The following is an 18,871-nucleotide window of genomic DNA, read 5'->3' as shown; positions in this document are numbered from 1 at the left end:
GAACCTGCAGATGAGTAGGCTTCAGGGTGTGCTGTTCCCACCCTTAGAGCCTGGTTCTCTGGACCCCAACTATAGCTTGAGGAAGTCCCACTGTGACTTTACTGCTCAGAACTGCAGCTGCCCAGGCCAGCAGAGAGAGTCTGAAGATCACTGGGGTGGGGAAAGGAGATTTGAAAGATTCTGATCTGGAGCGAGCAAAGGAAATATTTTATTATATGCTCTGAAAGAATTTCCAGGTGCAAGGCTGCATCTGTTTGGCTTAGCGGTCACGTTCAAGGCAACGAGGTGTAATCTCAGCCAATTAGGGGGAGAGGCGATTTCAGACAGCTTGCCAATTTATGAAAACGTGCTCAACCACCAAGAGTTTTGCATGGCTCACTCCTGTCTGGGGAAATTACGGGTTCCTAAGTGTCTATTACCCCGTTGGTGGGTTATTTGGGTAAGTGGTGCTGTAGTCTCAGCATTGTTTCTTTGTTTGGTTTTAAAGAGCCATTGTTATGCTCGGGCACTTTGTTTTCCTTTTCCCATCATTGCTTGTTACTTTGATATCTGTGGGCAAATAGTGGTGTTCTGCATTAGAACCAGCCCCTGGTGTTCCATGGTGCATGAATGGGAATGAACTGTGGGGACTCAGGCCGATTTTGGCTATAATGAGGAAAGGCTCCATACAGGCACGTAACAATCTCCTTCCTGCCCATGGTGCCATTGAGCTCACTGGAAGATTTGCCCATGTAAGATCATAATCTTGTGAGTCCTCCACGATGGGGAAGAGACATGCAAAGATGTGCGTGGGACTTAAATGTGCAACTTGCTTAACACATGGAACCGAATCCTGGGTGTTTTAAATAGCATTTTGCATCTTTGCTAATTCCTACCCCCAGTGAATTCATTCTCCCAACACCCCTTTGAGGGAGTAAGGGTTGTGACCATTGTTGTCACCAAGACACGGAGAAGTTAAGTGATTTGCTCAAGGCCACAGCAGGAATCCAAATCAGAGTCAGGATTAGGACTCTGAATTCTCTGGCTCCCACTCCTGTGCTCAAACCACTAGGTCAGGCCTTCATCAGAAAACATGTCGCGTGTTGGAGAGAAAATGTTAAAGCTCAAAGTCCTTCCCCTCCTTACTCACCTCTCCGGAATATGAACCTTTTGAATATGTCTTGTTGCATTAGCTTCCATGAGTCATGGGATATCCAACAGAAACTCTTTGTGACTCCTGGGCCAGATTTCTGAAGGGTCTCAAAGCGTACCTCTACGTTATGCATGCCGTTAATATAACCTCATGCAAAGTGGGTAACTGCATGTGCAAATGCCAATTCTGGTAACTAGTGTGTTCAGTTCCCCAATTTGCGTTCACAAAAATCATGGTAACAGTGCATACAAATGGAGTGTGTATTTAGGCTATTCAGTTGCTATTCAGATTCTTTGAAAATCTTTCCCTCCTGTACACACAGCACCAACACTCATGCATGTGCTCACACACACCTGAGCTATTTTCCCAAAATTCCCCCAAAAGATCTCGGGAGGGATTCTCCCGCCCCTTATAGCCCCTGTATGATGTAGTGGTGTACTGAGGCCTTAAACACTTCTAAGATGGCCGGGGGAAATTCTCCTGGTACAGGCACTGTTGGCAGCTGATGGCTGCTCTATACAGACCCCCCTGAAGTGCTGATGGGCACGGCTCAGGATAGAAAGGGTCATGTCGGACCCACAGCCATAATGCTGGGGGGATTTTGGAGCAGCGCTGTGTTGCAGAGCTGTAACTTAGCCCAGCCCTCTCCGGGGTAATTTTTGCCTTTGACTAATCCAAAATCAGGAGGAAGGAAAGGTGGCTTCCCCCACCTGCCCCTGGGCTGTACCAGTGTGCGTTATGCCACCTGGAGGCACAACACATGATCCTGCCCCCCAGGGCAAAGCTGCCGTTCAGTCTCATCCGTCCTTGGATGCAAAATTTGCTCGAGAAAAAGCTCCACCCATCTGAGCACTCCTTGTGCATCCAATTGCCAATGTGTGAAGGGGGTGGATTTGGGGCATTCCTACCCTTGTTATCTCCAAGATGAAAAGTTGGCCACACTCCGACACCTGCGGCTGCATGGAGGGGAGTCACAAAGGAGAACATTTAAGGTCATGGCTGATAAAAGGCACCAGATTGTCTGCAGGGACGGGGCAGCAAGTTCGTGTCACAGCTGCCTGTGGCTGGCTGGTGTTTGCCATTGCAGGGACATGGGACTAGTTTTAGTAATCCTGGAATGCCCAACTTCCTGGTGCACTAATTGTCTCTCTTTGCTTGCTTAATTAGTCAGTGTTCACATAAGGAAGTTGACACTGCAGTACAAACACAGCTGACCTTCTGAATCCTGGCATATTGCTACTAGCCGCTTCCAAACACCACCCCCTACTTCTTGCTTGCCTCGAATATGCCCCAGCCATATTCAGCACGTTGGCCCTTTCCTGAGCCGCAGCGGGCGTTGGGAAATTCAGCTTTCTTCTGTCTCAGAAAAGCTGAATCTCAACAAAGACTCGGAAAAGAAAGCTCTTCCTTTCGAGGAGATGAGGACACGCAAAGGAGGAGGTTCCCTGTACAGAATCCAAACCAACTGGAAGAAGGGTGTAGGGTGGATAAGATCCTGCTTATCCAGGAGCAGGAGAGCAGTTCTATGGTCCTTCTCCAAACTGCCCCCCCACCCCCGACCCACGTGTCATCCAATGTGCTGTGACACATGGAGGGGCCGAGAAGTTAAATAACTCGTCCAAGGGCAGGTGGTAAGTGTGTGGCAGAGTCGAAAGCACAATCCTGATGCCCAATTCCCTGCTCTAACTACTGGCCCACCCTTCCTCCCTAACACAGTGGCTAATAAGAAACATTTAAAAAATTCAGCCCTGGGCCATATGGGCAGTGACTGGGACCTGTGATCATTGGTGGAAGCTGTTTCTGAGCACGGTTTGACTCAGTGCTTCTGTGCAGAAAGGGGTCTTCTTATGGCCCCCAGCCCAGGTAGTTCCTGCAATGAGCTCTCCAAGAGCCCCATTGCTGTACTTGTGGGCTGTGCCAGCCTCCAGCCAAGGCTATTATTACCTTCCTTTTCAGGAGCACTAAAAAGTAACTGTGGACTTTGGTCTCCCAGGCCTATTTCCCCACCTAATTCGGCTGACTCCTGACAGGACGAGAACTCCTGCTGGCCAGAAACATTCTCCGTGAAGGATTGGAATAGTCAGCTCCCTGATACTGCTGCTCGTGACATGTTATTTGCTTTGTACTGAGCTTAATCCAGGTTGCAATGGCCTTGCAACGCTGAAGTTTCTGTAAAAATCAAATGGGAAGAAGAAAACTTTACCACAACTTCAGAGCCACCTGCAGGCTTCAGAACTTGGCCAGGGCAAAGAAGACACATAATGTGCACCCAGGACCAATGCTCAAGTCCCTGATGGGACACTCTGGTCTGCATGACATAGCGCTGTTCAGAATCAGAGTGCATGGGCCAGCTGCAGGAGACAGCTTCTTCGGTGGGAGAGGGGAGACCATTTCCCAGGTGAGTGAAGGCGAAGGCAGGAATTCGGTGCCACAGGAACCCCAGTGAGGAACATATTCCTGACACAGGCTGGGAGGCAAGTTTAACCTTATCACATTGCCACCAGGATGAGTCTGAATCTTGGATTTTGTTTGCTGTCGAGAGCCCGCTAGAGTCAATGAAAGCGGGGATGCGCCACATTCCTCTGGCTGCACTGAAGCCATTGACAAGCCAGGTTCTACTGAACGTTGGCTGGAACACCATGAGAGTAAGGCCCAAAACTACTTGGGATTCTGGGTAAGGGAAGGGATGTGCCTTTCTGTCCCCCCATGGGGCTCTACAGTCTGACTGCTTTTCAACGAGGCCTCTTCCCATATTGACCACTAAGAGAAAAGCTTCGAGCAAGGTTGACAATGACTAAGGCTGGCAGGTAGGCCTTTGCTCTGGCGTGGCACCGAGGGTCACTGAGTGCTGAGCCCCATGTTTCTCCATAAGGAATCCCATTTAACAGCTGAGGAAAGCAAGGCACACAGAGGATGAGAGACAAACACCTGTCAGGGATTGTCTAGACAATACTTAGTCCTGCTATGAGTGCAGGGGACTGGACTAGATGACCTCTCGAGGTCCTTCCACGCCTATGATTCTGTGACTTGCCCAGGGTGGCATGGCCATGCCAAGATTCCAATCCAGGATCCTGGCCTCATGCTCTTAACCACTAGACATGCAGCCTCTAAAGGGGGGGAGAGAAAGTGGATGCTCTACGGTTCTCTGCCTCCTAATGCAGGGAGTTTATTGATAAAGGGTTTCTGTGGGGATATTTAGGGGATCCACAACTGGGGTGGGGCAGAGGGTGAGTGGTCCCCTGGAGTCCCTGTTTTGGTGGGTTTCCAGTTGTTAGCAGCCTGACTACAGAAAAACTCTTCTCACCAGCAAGCCAGCAGGTCCACCAGGACCAGAGGAGCCTTTGCTGAATCTCAAGCTGTTCTTGTACTCTTTCCATCCCCTTTAGAACAACAGGGTCCAGGTGTAAGTGATGCCATTGCACCAGCCCAGGCCATGTGCTCCTAGCGCCATCAACAGGGTTTTTGCGTTTTGCTGGCGGTAACTTGCTGGTGCCTGGTTGACTACCGTGGACCCTAGACAGGTCTATTAGCCCACTCATTTGCAGGAGCTGTGAGCTGCAGATGCAGTTCCGGCCCCTTTCTTTCTGTTGCATAATGTGCAATGCATCTGTCCGTCCCTTCACCTCCCATTATTGGCGGCTGCTTCTTTCCACACTGAGCAGTTTAAATCAGACCAGTCCCTGCAATCTGTGAGGGTGGCCCCCTTGCTCTGGAGAGACTAGCAAGGAGCTAGTCACATGTTCCCTCACTCTGACTCTTTGTGAGTGTCCAAAGCCTGGGATGACTTCACTCCCAGTGCAAGCGGGATAAAGAATTTGGGGATGAGATGGAGACCGAGAGATTCTTGAAGCCAAAGGGGGACAGCAAGGGCCGGATGGCAAAGGATGGTGGGCTGCAGCTTCCGTACCCATCTCATGAGCATTGCAAAGCACAAGGCGGTTTTATGTGGCGGGAGGGGGTTTCTAGGTAGCTTTAATGTCTCAAATGTTGGGCTTAAATTCTGGGAGGACCATCCATGGAGCGGGCTGTGAAATGTCGCTCGAACTCCCCATTTGAATCCCTTGGCAGTATTTGGACCTCCCAGTCCGGTGCTGGGTATGTGCACTGAAACCGCGGGACTGAGCACCGGGGGGGGAGGGACGAGTCCCAGCCTGTTGTTATTGTTTCCAGGTCACACGTGGTGCCGCACACTCAGCCCTGCTGCTTTAGGACAGCACTGGCGAGTCTTGCTCCCTGGCTTTGGGAGCCAGACCCTCTCTCAGAGAAGGGGTGAGTGAGAGGGCTCCTGGAGGTCTTGCTACCTGCTGGGTGGAGCTGCGCTCTGCTGAAAAGTTTATGGAAAATACATAAGAGAGACTCTTTCCTGCATCAGGGGATGAGCCAACCTCTAATTGCCAGGGCAGGGAAGTGACTTCCCCATGAGCAAGCAGCCCCCATGGATGGGGTTTGCACCTTCCTCTGATTCATCTGGCACTGGCAGCTCTCAGAGATGGGATGTGAAACTCGGTGCATGACTGCTCTGCTCTGGCAATTCCTACGGGGACAGCAAGGCATCAGGCACTGCTGGGAAATGCATTCAGGTCCCCTTTGGTCAGGGCTAACGTCTTGTGATTTGGAGATTAACCCTGTCCCCTAAATGATCCTGCCACTACAGTGACCCTGCACAACTGCTCTTCCTCCCCACTGGACCTAGGGAACACACTGGAGAGGGCGGCTGATTTTGCAGCTGATCCCCTGGGTGGGTGCAGAAGGTCCTGGATGAGCCCTGTAACAGCTAGACCTGGGAGCTCATTGCTACTTGCCTTTGGGTGCAACCCCCCCGGGAAGGGAGCTGAGGAAGGAGCTATCATCTCCTAGTATTATGTGTGACTGAGGCTTCCCGGGCAGGTGGAGGCAGGGGGAAGGAATAAACAAGTGCTTTCTGGCCTGTGCATTAGTGCGTAACGGCCCTGAGCATTCGTTGTAATTGGATTCCTAACTAGCAAAGTCACGGCTGGCTGGGGCATCTTCACAGAACGGTTCCCGGGAATGTCACATACACTCTTCTGCGAAAGGGAAGGAAATAGCCCATGACAGGCCCCCCTTCCATCCCCCGCACCCCCGTCAAGCCCCCGTCACAGTGATGAAATGGGAATTCAAAAAGGTGGAGCTCTCCTGTTTATCCAGAGGAAGATGCCGCAGCCATGCCGGCATTAAATCACACACAGCGGGGGAGTGGGTGGTGTGACATCCTGGCAGCCCCTTATTCACCATTGTCAGGTAATTAGGATATGTTTTGTATGAAGTATGCCTTGTGAGGTAGCATTCTCAAAGTCTTGTCTGCTGGACAGTAATATCTCATTGGATTGTATGTGTTATCGTCATATGTGACGTTATGGAGTTTGGCCATGTGTGTGTTACCAAAATATGTTGGAGGTTGAAAACACCCACAAGCAGCCTTTCATGTACAACAATAAAAAGGCCAAACAATGTTAATGGCTTATTGAGGAAATGCACACAAGCACAAGGATTACCCCAGAAACTGGGCACAATAGAAACCTCTCAGAGATAGCATTACCCAATGGGAACTGTCTGACCCAGGTCACAGCAAAAAAGCTTTCCAGCAAGGGGAAGAAGATATAAAAAGGGGGAAATGACATTGTGATGGTACCGCACTCTCCCTACAACAACACACCTGGAAACACCTGAGGAACAAAGACTGAACTGGGGGAAGTGAGGTCCCAGGCTAAAGGGATTTCTAGCCTATGTATGAAAACCTGGGAAACCCAGCTGGCAAAGCCAAGGCAGCTTGTGCCTTAGGAATCTGCCAACCTGTTTCTCACTCAGGGTGAAAATTTGCTAATTCATATCCTATCTATCTAGTATGTTAAACCCAGTTTCTGATTTTGTTTATTTACTAGGTAATCTGTTTTGATCTGTTGGCTATCACTTAAAATCTATCCTTTTGTAGTTAATAAACTTATTTTGTGGTTTAATCCAAACCAGTTTGCATTTGACTAAGGTATCTGGGAAAAATCTCCGTTTGGTTACCAAAAGGTGCATGGTCTTCTTCACATTGAGGACGAGGCGGACCGGGTATTAAACCAGATTTGGCCAGGTTTGACCAGGGCAGGACGGTACTGCTCTGGGGTCCTAGGCGGGGAAGCTGGTAGTTAGAGAGCCTGCATGTGACTGCAGCTGGGCGTGTCCCTACCTGTGTAAATGCTGGTGAAAGTGCAAAGCTTGGAGGGCTTTACAATTTGTCACAGCAGCACAATGTGAGAGGGAGCCCAGGCTGGTGGGTCAGAGGGCTCAGTAGTACTCCAGTTCCAGGTAGCATCCCAGGGGAAACCCTTCACAGGTGCCTCAAGGACTGGCAATTGGAGAGATCGCCTTTAGGCCCTGGGTTGCTGGTTCTCATCCACAAGAGGTCGATGCTGATGATAAACTGTCTGCAGCCTGTGTCAGGAGTTGGGCGGGTCTCAGCCCCATCCTCTCTGGACAGGTGCCTCCCCCAAACAATCCTCACCACTGATAGTGATTGGCAGCCTGCAGGGGAAGGTGCTGGGACTGGTGGATAGGGAGGGAAGAGAGATGACAGAGTTATTTGTTTGGGGGAGGTCAGAGTATTGGCTTGATAGGCTTTGTGGGGCCCAGGTTGCAGTTACTCTTGGGAGCCTGCCTGCGCTGTTCTCTCCTGTCAGAGGCTCTTGTTCAAGAAATGCTCTGGCGAAAGAGCCTCCGTGATTATGGGTGCAAATCAGACGAGTGCACCTCCGAGGGCTAACGAGGCTGGGTCACGCCTCACTCGCCACGTGCAGGTGCATTTACCCCGTTTGCCCATGCAGCTCCGAGCACGTTGCTGGAGTGCTCTTGCAAAGACTTTTTTTTAAATATAGGTGCAGCTGGGCCTTGACTGTTTGGAAAGCAGCGGTAAGTTGTGAAGGTGCTTACTGGCGAGCAGCTGAGCACAGGTGCTATCTGCCTGTGCACTGAACGAAGACACGCAGTGTTTGCATTGCTCCTGGCAGTACCTCTCAATCAGGGCAGTACCATGAGTGACAATGCTTCTGAGACAAATGTTGCTGTATTGTTGGTATTAGTCTGTATGTAGGCAACCTAGGAGCCCTGCTCTGCACCCCGTTGTGCTAGCCACTGTGCATACAAAGAGGGAAAGATGGTCCCTGTCCCACACAGCTTACAATCTAAACACAGGATGAGGTAATGGGTGGAGAGAGCTGATGTGGGGAGGACAGACTGACAGGGAAATTATCCTGATTAGTACAGTAAGCAGCAGTCATAGCATGCCCATGCAATGCAGCATCCTTCCTGAATGCCTGCTTTCTGGGAAAGACAGGACAATGCAGGAGTAGAATATGCAGCTGGGGTGTGGTCAACAGGCTTGCCATGGATCTGAGTTCTCCTCTCTCCCTTCTGCAGTTGGTTTGTTAGCTTCCGTCCATGCATGGTTTCCTACAACTCGGCTGTGGCTGCTTCTGGACACGCCAATAAGAAAAAGACCATTAGGAGGGTTAGGATGATCTTACAAAGTATCTTGGGCAATATTATGCAGGCATTCCTGCTACCGACTGTGGGGTTCTCCCTTTCAGACTATCCAAGCACCTCTCTTCTCCAGAGATGTTTCAGCCTGGCCTCTGTTCATCCCATGGCTGAGTTTTTTCTTCCTGGTGGTACTGAAGTCCATTAACACCCTCCCCTTTCTCTGTTTCCTGCTTCCAAACCTCTGTAGAGTCGTCCCTGTGATCACTATGGCATTTACCATACCAGCCCCACGCTAGGCAGCCTTACCAAGCCGGTGGTGTTATGGACCCAACAGGATGTGTGCAGATGGCTAAAGAAACACTGTCCCCATAACTATCTCATCTATGTGGAGGCCTTTTCCCATCACGCTATCACAGGTACAGTAGATGCTCCCTCTCCAGCTGGTACTAATTGAAAAATGCTGATGATGAGTAAAGACTTTCGGTGGTTGTTGTGTACAGGTGGTTTGGTTTATTAACAGAACTAGCCGAATGTGATTCACGTTTCCCCAACACCTCTCCCGCAAGACAGCTCAGTCCTCACCTGTAGCTAACACCACACTCAGAGCTAGAGGGAAGCCTTCAGCCAAACCCCTAGATTCAAATACCATTTCAGGGCCCAGGGGTTTGGAATCAAACCCCAGATCCAAACTCTGCACGAGACCCCTACCTCTATGAATCAAGCCAGAGTCATGCCTCTGTAGGGTAGGGTGCTGGGCCAGCTCTGATCTGTCTGCACCCAGAGCCCAGGCCATTTAAAACCCTAGCTTACACTGCAGGGGGAATGTCTTGTGACAGGCAAAGTTGGTCTTTGGGTCCCATGAGGGCTTTGACATCCCTGATTTAAAGGGAAATTTCAGCTACTTTTCTTTCTTTAAGTAAGTTTCTCTCCCATTTCCCTGCTCAGGCAGCCATGGGGAGCATGAGGAGAGGCAGCAGCAAAAACTGCTTCACACTCCCACCCCAGAATGCTAAGACCGGCTCTAATCAGCCGACTTTCTTCCTGGCCCTCTGCTAACCAACACCTGGGAGGAGCTCCTTAGCCACTATCTCTTTAAGCTGACGGGTTCTGAGAAGGGCTAGGGGCTTTGTCAGGATGTCACAGCAGTCTTTTAATATAAACTGTAAGGCGAGATCTTATGTTCAAGTATCTGTCTAGGCACCTGAAGGTGACGTCGTGAAAGACGGATCTTCCATTGTTGTTTGCAGTGTAGCTGTAGCCATGTTGGTCCCAGGATATCAGAGAGACAAGGCGGGTGAGGGAATATCTTTTATTGGACCAACTTCTGTTGGAGAAAGAGACAAGCTTTCAAGCTCCACAGAGCTTTTCTTCAGGTCTGGGAAAGGTGCACACTCCATATCTGATCTCCGTCCTCATCCTCAAAGGAAACCTGCACAACACCTTCAAAAGACGAGCCTGGGAGCTTACATTCATAACTGTGCTAGACATTAAAAATCATGGACTCAGTAACAGACACTGGATTTATGGCTCATTATAACAATCTGTATAACACACTAACCCTCTTTTTCCTGCAGCTGCAGAGGTGTTAGCTGCCCACTTCACCTTGAATGGTCTCTTGCAACATGTGTTAACTCCTTAAGTTTAACAATCTGTTCCACTGTGACCCTCTGAGTACCTTTCCCAGACCTGAAGAATTGCTCTGTGTAAGATCAAAAGCTTGCCTTTTCAATCAACGGAAGTCAGTCCAATCAAACCTATCACCTCCCCCACCTTATTTCTTTAATAAACAAGAGTCAGGGCTTACTGTTTTCACAGCACAATTTAACCATTTCCAGTTTCTTTCCCAGTTCAGAATTTAGGCGGCTGTGGGTTTTGTGTGAAAAGAGGAAACGGGTGAACAGAAGTGTCCTCTTTAGAATCCCGTCACTCCAGAGTCTGAGTAGCTAGGTTCTCCACTGTTGTATCTGAGCACCTGGTAATGAGTCAGAGACTTTTATCCCCCACACCACCTCTGAGAGGTAGGAAAATATTAATCCCAGTCTACAGAAGTGGGACTGAGGCTAGGTTCAATTAAATGACTGGCCCAAGAGTCAGGCATTGAACCCAGGTCCTCTGAGTCCTTATCTTGTTCCCTAGTTACTAAGCCATTCTTCCTATCTGCCTTGCTGTTTATTGCTCTGCTCAATGCAGCAATAGACTCATCATCTCATATAATATTAATAAGGAGCCTGATGTGACCAAAAAAAATGGAAGTGATTGGAAAAGTCAGTAGAAATGCAGAGATGATTGAGGATTAAATATTAAACAAATTTCCTGTTCCTCATAATATCAATTTCCTACCTCATCATTTGTTGCTGATTGCATTGCATGCCAAAAGCTGCAGGGTTAGACATGGGAACTTGTTCACTTTTTCATTCTGCAGCAGCCAAGGAAAAGGCTGAAAATGCCATCAAAAGCCTTTAACCCAATGATACACCGGAAAGTGGGCCCTCTGCACCTCAAATATGAGCCAAACGTGGAACATTTTGCAGAATGTACATAATGTATGAATGGGACAGTTTGCTCTGTTCTGTATATTCAAATTCAGTTTACTTAGGTTTAGGTTGAGTTCAGATGCATCTACAAGGCAAATCATGCCTAGGTGGTGTATTAGAAATCAACAGTTGCCAAATCTCATAAGCTGTTCTTGCAAGAACGTTGACCCAAACTATCGACTATGATAATATCAGCTGGATAAAAATCTTAACAAATTGTTTTTTGCAAACAATTTCAAAATGTCTAAGTTGTTTCTGTTTTGCAGCATTCAAAACAGACCTATTTTTTTCATTGTCTGGGATTTTTAAAATGTATTTTGTTTTGTTTTTGCAAAACATTTTAATCTATTTTCATCAAAACCAGTTTTCAATACATAAAAATATTTGGATAATGCTTTTGATAAAGTGTTGTGAAAAATTTTGCAAAAGAAGACAAGCTTATAAAAGTCACCAGCTTTTTGTGAATTTCTTTGTTTTCTAAAAAGGGCCATTTTTTGTTTTAAGAAAAATAAATGAAACCAGCTCTGCTGATATCCTGATATTTTGCCCATCTCGGAAGATGTAAATCTAGTGAGATCAGCAGTTGTAGTAAGACTTCCACCATCTTCAGCAAAAATCTCATCAGCGACTGTTCTCGCAAGATTTTGCTACATCCAAACAGAAACCAGAAAATACCAGAGACCTCTCCCAGTTCTGGATCCAACCTAGAACCAAAGCCCTAGGCAGTGGGTTAATATGTGAGGATCCACCCACTTCTCCCTCAAACTCTCAAAGGCTTCAGATCTGAGATTCTGCTACTGTCCTATGTCCCACACACACATACTATAGCCAAAGTTCTGCCCTGGAATGCGTACACATGAATCCCTTTCATTTCAATGGATGGCTACATTAGCATTACCAAAGGAGGACTCTAATCAGCTGATGAAGGTTCTAGCCAAGCTGTCACTGGGAATAACCACAAAGGCCAGGGCTCATTAGTTTGTTACAGAAAGGTAGTCAACACCCGCTCTTTCCCTGCTCCAGAAATAACAACAAAGCAAAGCAATAACCTAGTTCAAGAAGTTTCATTATAGTAAATACCTGCCGTTCTCAAGCGGTTAAAGGGTCTTTGATCTTCAGCCTCATATTACACAATCTACCCACATTATGCAGGTATTGGTAACACTGCACATCTGGCCAGGTGTTATTGCTTACATATGTATTTAATATCGAGGTACCTGATATGGTCACATAAATTACACTTTTTTCAGGTGTTAGACTACAGCAGAGTATCCTAAAATAGTAAATCAGGGGCTGTTTGATCTGAAGAACAAAGGGATGTTTGTAGAAGAACATCAAGAAAGACAGTAAGCGAAGCTGCAGAATTAATATTTTAAAGTTTTCAATTAGCCAGCTGGGTGTTGGTAGTCAAAGTAGTGTCCGCTCCACGGGTGTGTCTCTCTGAGAGGACACCCAGAAAATGAATCAAGTCCCCACAAAGCAAACATAATTGACTCAGTCCCGGCCTTTTTTTCCTCCCTCTCTACCTCGCACAGAACCACTAGTCTGCAGCCTGCTTTGTGAGGCAGAGATGGATAATACAATGCTTTGCCAGGAGAAGGCAGCGGGGAAGGGAGCGAGTGAGATGGGAAGCTGTATGCCTTTGTCTCATGCCCTAGAGGAATGATACGGCTCTAATGTAACAGCTCACCCAAGTCCTTGCATCGGAAATAAAGGAAGAATTAGCGAATGTACTCTGGGAGGCAGGGACAAAAGCTGGCTGTAAAACCCCTCTTCTGATAGCCCCTGGACTGGAGGAGAATGGCTGTGACTAAAAGCGCTGATGGGAACGTTAATGTGTTCTGATGGGTACTTCTAATTTAACTCCTCACATTGCCAGTATACCAGAGAAGAGCGGAGCCAGGGCATTCCAAACAATATGTCCTGATGCAGGAGATGGAGCTGACAAATAGAAAGCTCCTGCCTTTAGGGATTACGTGATCTGAGGGGCAAGCCCTTGACCCAAACTTTAGGATTAGGGCTTCCACCATGCCACTGTCTGATTGGCATTGCTGGAGAGTTGTCCTTTTCAGAAATGCCAGAGGATGGTGAAGGGTGCCCAGTGACTGTTAGGTTCTGTTTGATTTATCCCAGCCCTTAACAAGCAGGGTGAGTGACTAGATCTTTTGCTGAGACAGAAGATGGTCCTAGCCTTGTGTGAGTACTCGCACAGCCCTTGCAGCTGTGTCGTGGGAGAGCCCCGCGGGTTATCCTCTAGGGCAGGCTCACTGAACCCACAAATGGAATGTTTACACTGAGTGGCAGTACACACTGGCAGTTGTGCATTCAACAGTAAACCCCCTGCTGGGAACAAGCGTGCCAGCATGGCTTTATTTGCAGAAAAACACCTCCCCCCCGTTCCTGATTTTACTTTCCATGACCACCTGGAATAGGCCCCAGGTACAGCCCAGGCTCCTGTACTCCTTGCACGGGGCTCTAAGCAATAGAGCACTTACTGCCGGCCACAGAAGTCATTTTGACAGAGACATAAATCTTGTCAGTGCCGGACTGAGACTCTCCCCATGAAGGGAGCTGGGGAGAGTCATCAATATACAATTCAATTTCCGAACAGTCTTACTGGAGGTGCATTACGATTCAGCCTAAGAACATGATAAGGCAGCAGCTAACACTACATGTGTGCATCTCTGGTATGATTCTTTTGTATTGTAGGGTTGCTGCTGAGGCTGTTGCATAGCTGTGTTAGGTGATAACTGCTGGAGGGGGCTGCATTTGTCACCATTTCTTCCCCTCCGCCCTTCCCTTCTTGCCTTTCTGATGATCGGAATTCAGGTTCTTATTTGTTCTGCAATTGGGGGATGAATTTTCAACATGCCCCTCCCCATTAGCAGATACAAATGCCAGGTTATGTGTATGGATGTTTGATGTTTGCAGCTTGATCCTGTGGCCGTTACTCATGGGGCACTTTTGAAGCCTGTTTGGGTACCTGGCCTCACTGTGCTAGGACTCTTCCTGATGGCTGCCTGTTGGAAGCATGCACCTTTTGACCCAAGCGGTTAGCCAAAAATTCAAGGTCTTGTGGGCTGTTCCAGTTAGGAGGAGAAATTGGTGATGGAATCAGGTGATTCTCTGATGCAGTCCTGTTGATTTGCATAGAATGTACAAAGTCCTGTTTCCCTAAACCAGCAGGAATCAAATAACAAGAGATGGTGTCTTTGTTCTGAGCCCCTTTTCCAGCCACCGCTTAGCCCAAAAGCTCTCTCTTAGCTTTTCTCAGGGCCATGTTGCCAGTGCTTTTTCTGACAGCGTCCTTGGCTTTCTGCTGCTTCTCACCCTGCTTCTCTGAGACACCCAGACACCCACAGCTCCACCAATCAATGCCCCAGCCCCTGTGTTTGCCATGACAGTTCCCAGGGAAACCCCTTGGGCCTCACACTTCAGTTTTTACTCAAGCCTTGCCAGATGCCTGTTTTGGGTGGTGGCTCCTATTGTTTCAGCTATCTGGTTATAGGAAGGAGTTTAGTGGTTTTTTTACATCCATCCTGGCAGCTGCTACACCCACCAACTCCAACAGTGGTTAACGCAGCGCCTGCCTATGGAATCTGGCCGGTGTTCCCAGCACCTGGCTTTCCTAAGCACTCACCATTTCACCGCTGACGCGAGTCAGAGCTGCCTTGCTCCGTCACTCTGAACGAGCGCTGTCTCTTCGCTTGCGTTTGGCAGGTCGGGCACTGTTGCGGCTGAACGCAGAGAAGCTGCAGCGTATGGGCATTATTCACGAGTCTCAGCGGCAGGAGGTCCTCCAGCAAGTCCTGCAACTCCAGGTGCGGGAGGAGGTCCGGAACCTACAGCTGCTCAGCCAAGGTACATGGGAGGGCGAGGAGGGGCTGTGAAGCAGCAGCCATGAATCCTTTGGTGACTGCAGTGGTACATGCCTTGCTCTGCCGTCATTGGGTAAATGCCAACATTCTTGGGGCTTGACAGGGGAAAAGGGTCAGATGGCTTAGGCTAGGTAATGGATTGTGGCACGTTTCGTCTGTAGGTCACCGGTTCGAATCCAGCCCGGGTCGGCTCTGACTGACAGTTGTTGTGGCCAATGGCTATGTGGTGGCCTGCATGCAATCGATTTGATGATGTCAGTTCCCTGGGGATAGGTGACCTCCTCCCAAAAGCAACCCCCATTAAGTACTACCTAGGATCCCATGCATGAGAACCGTTCTTCTGCCCTTGGCAGTGTCACTACAGAACAGGGCTCAGCTACACTGTGGAGCTTCTGCTTTCTTGGAGATTAGCAGAGAGCAACAGTCAGCTCCTTCCGCTGACACAGGCAATGCCATTGTTCCTTTTGCAACACTGTCTTAGACCCAAGCCACAGCTGGGGACCCTCCATGGTGCCTTAGCCTGCTGTCCCAGGATTTCTCAAGGCTCAAGCCCAAAATGAGGACTGCAAGGGAATAGAGGAGGAAACTTGGAACAATACAGGACTGAATTCTCTGACGCTGCTTCCTTTAGGGCCATATTCCCGACGTAAGTCATAGCAAAGCTGAGTCTAAGCCAAGGGCCCCTTCCATTAGCACTGAGGGACAGCTGGCTCTCTGGGGTGCAGCACGGCATTTGTGGCAGCTGTAAAGATGCAGCGAAGTTCTCTGTGCTTTGCAGTGGGCACACTCTCTAAGGCCTGGTCTGCACTCAAAAATTAGGTCAGCCCAGCAACATCGCTCAGAGGTGTGAAAAATCATAGGTAAGCCGACCTAGCCCATGGTGTAGATGGGGTAGAAGAATTCTTCCGTTGATCTAGCTACTGCCTCTCAGGGGGTGGATTACCTACTCCAACGGGCTCTTGGCATAGGTAGTGTCTACACTGGAGCGCGATAGTGGTGCTGCTGTAGCCATCCCGCAGTAGAGTTTCAGGTGTAGACAAGCCCTAAGCTATTGCACGGCAGGCTTGGTGTTCATCCTCTTCTCTCTTTCCTCCTTATTCCAGCTTCTTTTGGAAACGTCTCCTAGCCGAGCAGTCTGTTCGGCAGATTGTTTCAACACTGTGAACCGAGCACCTCTGGGATGGACTGTGGACCACAGATATGAAAACCTGAATCGCATGCTTGGAATATAAAGAGACAGTTTCCAAACCACTCATGGGTCTTCTCTCCCTCCCTTCTCTCTCTCTCTCGCTCTCTCTTTTATTAATATTTTCCTGTGCAGAGATCAGACATTTTCTCCAGCAGACATGGCTGACAATTAGAGGCAAACTAGGAAAATGGTCACCAGGACATGTGACATGCTCCCCTCTGGGATCCAGTCAATCACAGGGGGAAAGACCTCAAAATGAATGTGGTAGCTGGAGACAGTTCATTTTAAGGTCATTCTTAGGACTAATGACATGGTCATTCTTGGGACTAATCAAAACCATGCACCATGAAACCACATGTGCCCAATGACATGCTTTAACCAGGAGGCCCTCTGGGCCCAGTGGAGGCTGCAGATGTCCCCAGACTCCGCTAGTGTCAATGCCTCGGAGCTTACTGGGGAAGCTTTAGTTCTCTCTTCAGACTGGGCTGTCTTCCAGTGTCCTAGGAGATAACGTTAGCAGCAGCAAATAAGATGACTGGACAAGCCAGAAAAACTAACGGCAGAGCCAAGCCCCCGGAGATTGGCTTCGCTTTGTGAATTAAAGAGCTGAGTCACCGAAGCCAGAACGCTTACCCATAAAAGAGAAAATGCAGGATCCACACACTCGACGAGGTCACTGTGACCTCTGGGAAGCAACACCAGGAAACGTTCATTGGGCTGGCCTCGTCCTCATTTATGGGAATATGGAGGAACCATGATTAGTTGGTCTGCTTTGGCACCACCCACCTCTGTGACTGGTTTCTGCACTGCCGATGCAGTCAGAGCTGAGGGAGAACAGGCAGTCCTCTTTGTAAAGCTCAGAAATGCTGGCTGAGGGAAACTATGCCGTGGCCAAAGGCCTTGCCTGGCTGTCAGCCTACAAAACGGCAAGCTCCTAACAGTTCGTGAAGCTCACACTGGCTGTATTTATAATGCGGTGGAGCCTCCGGGGTAGTTTGGTTCAACAGGATGTGGCGGCAGGACTGGGCAGGAGACTGGCTTAAGGGCTAAGAATCAAGGGTTCTTTGATGCAATAGTCCATTGCTTTTGTGTCCTCTCATACCCTTCATCTAGAGAACTCCTTATAAAACCTCCATGTTTGTTTATATTTTTTTTCCCCTGGTTCATTTGCATTTCGAGCTTTCACCCAGGATTCTGTTCTGAATTCTGATTCTCCACCGCACACAATAATCCAGGTCTGAAGCCTGAACTGCTATCCAGGAGTATCCTGGCATTGCTGCTGCTTGCCCTGGCTCATGAAATGCAGGCGCCTTTCTGGCCTCCGTGACATGATTAGTACCAGCAGCACTCCTTTACCATCACATCTGGCCCCCTCCTTGCACACCCCACCCTGGTAAGGCAGGCATTGCTTCTGCAACAGTTGGCTGATATATCACATTTCACAAACTAGCAGGCAGGTAAGAAACTGTGAAACAAACCCTGGAATTTTCATCTGCGGGGTCTCTCTCTGGTATGTCTCAGACTTTCCATTCTTTTGTAACTTTCGGTGAATAGGGCAAACCTATGCACCCAGAAAGCAGTCAGAAGTGTCATCAGCCCTAAGTATCTGGGCCCAGGGCTTCTCCACCCACATTTGCTGTACACCCTCAAATTTCTCAGGCCAGAAACAAAAACCAAACAAGGCTCGTCTTATCTGCCCATTGTCTTATCTAGAGCTGGGCAAACTATTTGCAGTGAACAATTTATCCTATGAATCTAGCTGTTTTTTCTGTTAACAAAAGAATAGGCTTTGCTTTTTTGTATGGATTTGCCCATTATTTGATATTACTCAGCAGGTGGTTTTGTAAACATTTCAGGTTATGCAGAGCAAGAACCAATAGTTGGAAGCAGAAGGTAGATAAAATTAAAACTGGAAACAAGATGAAAAATGTTAATAGCAAGGGTAATTGACTTCTGAAACGGCTTACCAAGGGCTGTGGTAAGTTCTCTGTCTTCTGAAGTATTTAAATCAGAATTGGATGCCTTTCTAAACAAGATGCTCTAGTTTAACCACAAGTTATTAAACTAGATGGGTGAAATATTGTGGTCTGTGTTATGCAAGAGGGCAGACTGGATGACTGTAGTATAATAGCCTCTTCTAGTCTTCAAACATAGGAATCAGTCAGAAACAATTACTTTGAGTATTCACATAGCAATATCTGTGTGATTGGTCACTTAAGTCACATGGTATTCTTGCTGCATCCTGATTGGATGACTCATGAGCAGGTATCCTAGTTTTTGGTGATTGAAAAACAAAACAAAATTCTCTGATGAAGAAAACCATAAAAATCCACATTTTTCTGCGATTAAAATGAAAAGTTGAACTTTAGTTTCCCTAGCCACAATATACACAGCTTTCAGTTAAACACAATATTTTATTGATATATTTACAATTTTTAAGCCGACAGGGCCGGGCCCTGCCCATTCTCCTGGTTATCTGAATTTTTGATTATCCGATCTGGCTCCTGTTCCAATTAGATGAGATAATCGGAGTTCCACTGTTTATGTTTTTATTTGTTCACAAAATATAAAAACTAAAGATTCTCTGTAAAAATGCAAATTCCACATTTTTCCATGGCAGATGGGTTTCTAGTATCCCTGCTCATGCGTAGCTTTC

The 18,871-nt window shown here is 48.1% G+C and overlaps 1 protein-coding gene across 3 annotated transcripts in view; it reads left to right on the top strand.

Annotated features, from left to right (window-relative positions):
- SAMD10 (sterile alpha motif domain containing 10) overlaps positions 1–17,360 on the top strand; it is a 37,557-nt gene extending 20,197 nt beyond the window's left edge. For 2 of the 3 annotated variants that reach the window (XR_006285447.1, XR_006285448.1), the window contains 4 exons: positions 8,862–9,030; positions 14,869–15,009; positions 15,508–15,672; positions 16,130–17,360. Coding sequence is in view for 1 of the 3 variants with exons in the window: in XM_037915742.2 (XP_037771670.1) it covers positions 8,862–9,030; positions 14,869–15,009; positions 16,130–16,152 (333 nt within the window). In the remaining 2 variants the exon portion in view is untranslated. The remainder of the gene's footprint in view (positions 1–8,861; positions 9,031–14,868; positions 15,010–15,507; positions 15,673–16,129) is intronic. The other variant, XM_037915742.2, reaches the window with a different exon arrangement.
- The last annotated feature ends 1,511 nt before the right edge of the window (positions 17,361–18,871 follow it).

This window comes from Chelonia mydas, chromosome 13, assembly GCF_015237465.2.
Source record: "Chelonia mydas isolate rCheMyd1 chromosome 13, rCheMyd1.pri.v2, whole genome shotgun sequence".
NCBI classification, from domain to species: Eukaryota; Metazoa; Chordata; order Testudines; family Cheloniidae; genus Chelonia; species Chelonia mydas.
This window is presented reverse-complemented; position numbering and strand designations above follow the sequence as displayed.